Source organism: Humulus lupulus, chromosome 7, assembly GCF_963169125.1.
Source record: "Humulus lupulus chromosome 7, drHumLupu1.1, whole genome shotgun sequence".
Classification (NCBI taxonomy): domain Eukaryota; kingdom Viridiplantae; phylum Streptophyta; class Magnoliopsida; order Rosales; family Cannabaceae; genus Humulus; species Humulus lupulus.
Genome location: NC_084799.1, coordinates 75,828,141 through 75,835,248, shown reverse-complemented (window position 1 = coordinate 75,835,248; position 7,108 = coordinate 75,828,141). Strand labels below are relative to the sequence as shown.

Genomic DNA, 7,108 nt, shown 5'->3' with positions numbered 1-7,108 from the left:
GTTGATTATTCCAATGCCAAAACAAACAGCATTTTTGTCTTTTGTTTGAGGTCCATATGAGTCACTTTCATTTAGGTCAGGCCTCAAGTCTTTTTCATTTATCACCATGCAACTATCGACTTTGACGTGTCGCACATGTAGTAGTACGGTAGCATTATGATGGACTTGTAAGTTTGTTAAGCCCATACAAAGAGTACAGGCTTAGCGGGCTCCAAGTCAAAGTTTTGGTCCACTACTTTCTCCCTTTACTTTTTGTTACGAGTGCTGCTTTCTGGTGTTGGACGTAATATGCAGATGCTACACAAGAAAATCTACCACCATTTATTTAGACCTCAAACGTTTATATCATTATGCAGAATGTTATATGAATAAATAAATAAAAAACACATCAATGTCAACTCTCATGACATACTTGCTTACACATTAGCCCCCATATGAAAGTTTTTTGTTTTTGAAGACAGATCAATACAGGCTAAGATCATACATTGATGGCAGTAATTGAGAAGTCAAAAGGCTACTTTCCCTTGTCATAAACAGCTATGTTTTGGGGTTCACACTCTGCACTCAACAAGCGTACCAGCAGTGCTGTGGTTGAGCCCATCGAAACAGCTCCACAAGCTGCCCACCGGAGACTCCTTGGAACAGTAATTCTGGGACCTGTAGTTATAAGAAAACACAGCTTCATAATTGCTTAGAGATTAGATGTTACAGGGAAAGAATCCATACAAGGTGAAAGGAGCCAGGAGGAGTTAAGGGAAAAAAACAAATAAAAAAGCTTATCAATGTTGATGAAATAAGTAGCGTAGAGACTATTAGAGAGTCTGTACAGTTTGCTAGTTAATCAGTTTTGTATAGTTAGTTTTCTGTTAGAAGTTTGTTAGCCTTGACAGCTGTAGCTAGCTGTGTTGTAACGGTCTTGCTCTATATAGCAGACCTTATTTATAGCTGATGCAAATTCTTTTCTTCAGTAATGAAAAATCAGTCTCATTCATTCTTTGATTCGTTTCTCAATATGGTATCAGAAGCCACTCCACTGAGAGTTTCTCTTTCGTTCCTTCCTGTTCTTGTGTGATCCTTCCTGGTCCTTCTTCTTCGGTGCTTCGATTCTGTTCATCTTCAAAGCTTCCTGTCTTCATCAATGACGTCTCCGACTATTTCGATGGCGACTGGTGCCACTCCGACATCTTCTTCGTCGTTCTCTCTAATCGTTTTCACTCACAAGATCTTGGTGAAACTTGACCAAAACAACTACCTCCTTTGGCGCCCTCAGGTTCTTTCGGCAATCAAAGGACATCAATTACAGGACTACATCTCTGCTGATTCGTCTCTTCCAGAGAAGTACCTGTCTGAAGCTGATCAAGTTGCCAAGAAGATCAATCGTGCGTTCACTCAGTGGGAACAGCAAGATAACCTTCTGTATTCCTGGTTACTCTCTTCAATGACTAAGGGAATGCTCATGAGAGTCGTTGGATCCGATACTTGTGCACAGATTTGGAAAATACTTGAGGTATACTTTGCTACTCAAACCTCTGCAAAAATTGATCAATTCACTACTCAGCTTCAAAGTGTGCTTCAAAGTGTAAAGAAAGGTTCGTTGTCTCTTGATGACTATCTCTTAAAGATTAAGTCTCTTGTTGATAGACTTGGATCTGTAGGTCATCGTGTTTCTGTCAAGGAGCATATTGGTGCCATTTTCAAAGGATTACCCCCAGAGTACAATACTTTCATTGTGTCTGTTAACTCACGCATTGATCCTTATACAGTTGCACAAATAGAGTCCTTGCTCTTGTCTCAGGAACGTCGATTGGAGGTCCAATCTCAGGACCTTGATTCTGCTTCTGTCAATGTGGCACATAACAAGTATTCCAGGAATGGTGGAGGTAAGTCCTCTAATTACAATGGTTATGGTAATAAGTCTAATACATCTGGTTTCTCTAATTCAGCTCGTGGAGGTTACAACACAAATTTTGGCCGTGGTTCTTGGAATCCTTATGCTGTGGGAAATCGTGGTGGTTCCTCTAACTCCAACAATGGTGCTGGCCGATCCACTAGTACACCTCCAAATTTCTCTACCTCCAACACAAATCGGTCTACTTGTCAGCTTTGTGGCCGCCAAGGTCATGTATCTGCCAGATGTTACCAGCGTTTCAACCTTGAATTCCCTGGTGTAGGAGCTGCAAACACAGATAAATTCTCTGCCAATGTGGCCACCTCTGACTCTGTGAATGATCAGGCTTGGTACCCTGATTCAGGAGCCACTAGCCATTGCACTTCTGACCCCAACAACTTGATGCAAAAGACTCCTTATCTTGGCTCAGATCAAATCCATATGGGAGATGGTGGTGGTCTCACTATCCAAAATATAGGTAAGTCCATGTTTCAATCTCCTTTCAGCTCTAAATGTCTCACTCTAAATCGTTTGTTGCATGTTCCACAAATCACAAAAAATCTAATGTCTGTCTCTCAATTTGCCAAGGATAACAATGTGTTTTTTGAGTTTCATCCTGATTTCTGTCTTGTTAAGGATCAGGTTTCCAGGGTCTTGATGGAGGGAACCCTTAGAGCTAGCCTTTATGTCTTCAACCCTTCATCAATGACTCTATTCCATCCATCTTCATTGAGTTCTTTTACTTCTCAATATGTCCATAATGCTAAGTTGACCTCATGTATTTCAGATGTCTGTACTCCCTTTTCTTTGTGGCATAGTAGGCTTGGACACCCTGCAGTCCGAGTTGTTCAAAGTATAATGTCTAAATGTAATGTTTTTCCAAATAATAAAACCATTTCAGATTTCTGTACAGCTTGTTGCAAAGGGAAGATTCACAAATTCCCTTTTCCTAACTCAGAAACCAATTACACTCAACCCCTTCAATTGATTCACTCAGATCCTATGCTCTCCTTCAATGGCTATAAATACTACATACATTTTATAGATGCTTTCTCAAGATACACTTGGGTTTATCTACTTACAAGTAAGTCTGATGCTATGCAAACTTTTATTAATTTTAGATTTCAAGTAGAAAAAGAATTTGGCTGCTCTATTAAAGCATTACAAAGTGATTGGGGGGTGAGTACCAAGCATTAAAAACCTATCTGTTAGAAAATGGTATCAAACATAGAGTTTCTTGCCCAACCACGCATGAGCAGGATGGTGTAGCCGAGAGGAAACATAGACATTTAATTGAAACTGCCTTGACCCTTTTAGCTCATGCCTCTCTTCCCTTAAAGTTTTGGGATGAGGCTGCTCAAGCCTCGACTTTCCTCATTAATAGGCTTCCTAGTCCGGTCATTGGTAACTCTACTCCACTCAAGCTTTTGTTCAATCAAGAACCAGACTACAAACAACTCAAAGTTTTTGGTTGCTCATGTTATCCTAACACCCGTCCCTATAACAACCATAAACTTGAATTTCGATCGACTGAGTGTACCTTTCTTGGTTATAGCATTAAGCATAAGGGCTACAAATGTCTCTCTTCTACCGGTCGTGTCTATATCTCAAGGGATGTTATATTCAATGGATATTCATTCCCTTATTCTCAAGTTAGTCCTCAGCGTTTGACTCCTTCTGTGTCCCCTTCTATTTCGACTACCTCAACTTTTATTCCTGTGTCTTTACCAAATACTTCCACTGGTTGTCCTTCTAATTCTTCTCTCCCTTCTACTACTGCCTCTTCTTCTCTGTCACCACCTACTTCATCCTCTCATACCTCCATTTCACCTAGTCCACCTCCTCATCAGTCACCTCTAGTCTCATCTCATTCTTTCTCATCTAGTCAGTCCTCACAACTCTCCATCCCTCCCACTGTCACTATTCCACCTCCACCTGCTTCCACCACCAATGCTCCTACTGTCACTAGCAACTCCCATCAAATGACCACTCGGTCTAAGGTTGGAACATACAAACCAAAAGTCTACATAGCTTCTAAAGAGCCTTTGACAGTACAAGAAGCTATTGCTCATCCTTCTTGGAAGTTGGCTATGAATGAAGAGCTTTTGGCTCTTAAAAACAATGGTACTTGGTCTCTAGTTTCATTACCTCAGAATAGAAAACCAGTCGGATGTAAGTGGGCTTAAGGAGAATCTGGATGGCTCTATCCACAAGCATAAGAAACGATTGGTTGCTAAGGGCTTTCACCAACAGTATGGATTTGATTTCACTGAGACTTTTAGTCCAGTTGTGAAGCCAACAACAATAAGGGTCATTCTTCCACTTGCTCTTTCTAAAGGGTGGCTAATCAAGCAATTGGGCATCAATAATGCTTTCTTAAATGGGGTTCTAAATGAGGAAATGTATATGCTACAACCACCTGGCTTTGAAGATCAAGCTTCTCCCAATCTGGTATGCAAGTTGCACAAGGCTCTTTATGGGTTGAGACAAGCCCCAAGGGCTTGGTTTGAAAAGCTAAGGTTTGCTCTTCTATCTTTTGGTTTCACTTGCTCAAAGTCTGATTATTCTCTGTTTATCAGGATTACTTCTCAACATACAACAATCATTTTGGTGTATGTTGATGACATTATTGTCACAGGGGATTCTCAGCCTATAGTTAACCAACTTATCTCAGATTTGCACAAGTCTTTTGTACTAAAAGACCTTGGTGAACTTGGTTATTTCCTTGGCATTCAAGTGGAACATACTTTAGAGGGTATTCTTCTTTCTCAGAAGAAATATATCACGGATGTCCTATGTAGAGCAAAGTTGTTTGCCCACTACAATGAGTGGTGGTGAGAAACTCTCAGCATATGGAAGTGATCCAATACAGGACCCTCATCTTTACAGAAGTTTAGTTGGGGCTCTTCAATATGTAACCATAACCAGACCTGAAATTACTTATGTTGTTAATAGTGTTTCAATTTATGCACTCTCCTCTGCACTCTCATTGGAAAACAGTCAAGAGGATCTTACGATATCCAAAGGGTTCTCTTGATTTTGGTTTGCATCTGAGGAGGTTTGACCAGTTGGGGTTGACAGGTTATTGCGATGTTGATTGGGCATTAGACCCGGACGACAGGAGGTCTACATCTGGTCTTTGTGTATATCTGGGTCCTAATCTAGTTTCTTGGTCCTCTAAGAAACAAAGGATTGTATCACGGTCTAGCACAGAGGCTGAGTACCGGAGCTTAGCTAATATTTCAGCAGAAGTGACTTGGCTCCAATCCTTGCTGTCTGAGCTTCATGTCAAGCTGCCAAAGGCTCCAACAATATGGTGTGATAACCTCAGCACTGTGCTAATGTCAGCTAACCCAGTTCTCCATGCTAGAACTAAGCATATAGAGTTGGACCTCTATTTTGTTTGTGAGAAAGTGATCAAGGGAGAGCTCATTGTTCAACATACTCCAGCTCATGATCAAGTCGCTGACATCTTAACAAAAGCACTCTCTAGTTCTCGGTTCCTATTACTCAGAAGCAAACTTAGAGTTGATTCATTATCCACTCTAAGTTTGAGGGGGAATATTAGAGAGTCTGTACAGTTTGTTAGTTAATCAGTTTTGTATGGTTAGTTTTCTGTTAGAAGTTTGTTAGCCTTGACAGCTGTAGCTAGCTGTGTTGTAACGGTCTTGCTCTATATAGCAGACCTTATTTATAGCTGATGTAAATTCTTTTCTTCAGTAATGAAAAATCAGTCTCATTCATTCTTTGATTCGTTTCTCAATGGAGACATGTCTTATTAGGAATGATTAAACGTTGATATGAAAGATATGAAGTGACCAAAGATTAATAAGGAATGGAAAAGAACATCACAAAGAAAGAATTTTCATACACACCTATAACAAACATAGAATAACTATACCAGGTCAAATGGTTCTTAAAACTAGCACAGCAAATAAATCATCAATACAAGGGAAGAACATGTAATGGCAAAAACTTTGAAAGTCCTGAACCTGATCATTAAATAAGATAATCAAATATAAAAAGAAGTAGCAGGAGAACAGACCGTAATGTAATCGACAAAGAATCCAGAATGCCATTCCTCCACCAACGCTGAAAAGTCCAGCAGTGTGTCTCATCAATCTTGAACAAGGTTTTGCATCCGACCTCATCAGCTCGCCATCTGAAAACCCCAATAATCTTCTCAACGCCATCTGTGTATCACTGTTTTCATCAATTTTATGCATTTAAATTGCTGTGTCGATGATATGAATGTGTATCCAGACATGGATCCATATAAATTTTTAAAAAATGACCGGTTTTAAAATTATAATAAGAAAGAGAGGCTAGCACAACCATAGTCGAAAACACCAAATATATAAATTATTACATATTGAGTTATATTCCAAAATACCAAATATTATCCAAAAATCATCCATATTTTCATTTTTTTTCCTTGGAGTTATTTAATCAAACACTTCAACTGCATTGTACATTACTAACAACAAAATTGTCATCCATATTGTTACTTTTTTCTTTGAATCATTTAATCAAACATTTCAACTACATTATACAAAACTAACAACAAAACTCTCAAAATATTGTCAGTTTTTCTCTAAGTCATTTAATCAAACACCTCAACTGCCATATACATTAGTAACACTACCGCTGCACATACTCGATAATGTACAAAACCGATGATTACAGAGTTAAAAAAAAAAAGAAAAAAGCGATATCAATTTATGCAGTCTAAAAACAAAACTAATAATAATGATATCAATATATCCACATTCAGGATAGTATACCAAATAGGTGGAGACCCTTTGCCGAGAGAGCAAATCGGAGAGGAGGAATGGTAGTCGAGATCGAGAGAGATGGAACTGTGACTGGGTATTGTTTAATGATTAAATGATTCTATCTAATATTGGTTGATTTTAGAGAGGGATGGGTTATGGGTATAATGAGAGTAAAGCTTCTTCTTGCAGCTCTATACTACTAAAGAGTACTATTGTAACCGTTTGCTTATTAATAATCTGTTTCTTGAATTAAGAGGTAAAGTAAAACAAAATTTAAAAAATTATTTAAAATTCAATCAAAAGATTAATTTTTTAAGGGGAGAAGATGTGTTAAAGAGTAAAAATTTAGTTGAATGTAATTTTGTAATATTAAAAAGTGTTTATTTTTATTTTTTAATACTAGTTTGGACTCACAATTTTAAATAATTACAATTTGTAAAGTGTT

At 38.4% G+C, this 7,108-nt stretch overlaps 1 protein-coding gene across 2 annotated transcripts; it reads right to left on the bottom strand.

The window, feature by feature from the left end:
• Positions 1–298: 298 nt before the first annotated feature.
• Positions 299–6,872, bottom strand: LOC133788310 (uncharacterized). Of its 2 annotated transcripts, none has more exons than XM_062225742.1 (3): positions 6,673–6,872; positions 5,934–6,091; positions 299–657 (listed from the first exon to the last, which is right to left on the bottom strand). In XM_062225742.1, exons 2-3 carry the CDS (start codon positions 6,079–6,081, stop codon positions 515–517), a joined length of 291 nt encoding a protein of 96 aa, XP_062081726.1. In that variant the 5' UTR covers positions 6,082–6,091; positions 6,673–6,872; the 3' UTR covers positions 299–514. The 2 variants fall into 2 exon arrangements, with proteins under 2 accessions (XP_062081726.1, XP_062081725.1); XM_062225741.1 differs by having other exon boundaries at positions 5,934–6,081; positions 6,673–6,870.
• Positions 6,873–7,108: the final 236 nt, after the last annotated feature.

Bases quoted from the DNA above. Each gene is read 5' to 3' on its own strand.
- LOC133788310 (XM_062225742.1), bottom strand. From the start codon at position 6,081: ATGGCGTTGAGAAGATTATTGGGGTTTTCAGATGGCGAGCTGATGAGG. The intron at 658-5,933 runs GTCTGTTCTCCT...TTATAACTACAG, and splicing joins TCTTTGTCGATTACATTACG to GTCCCAGAATTACTGTTCCA.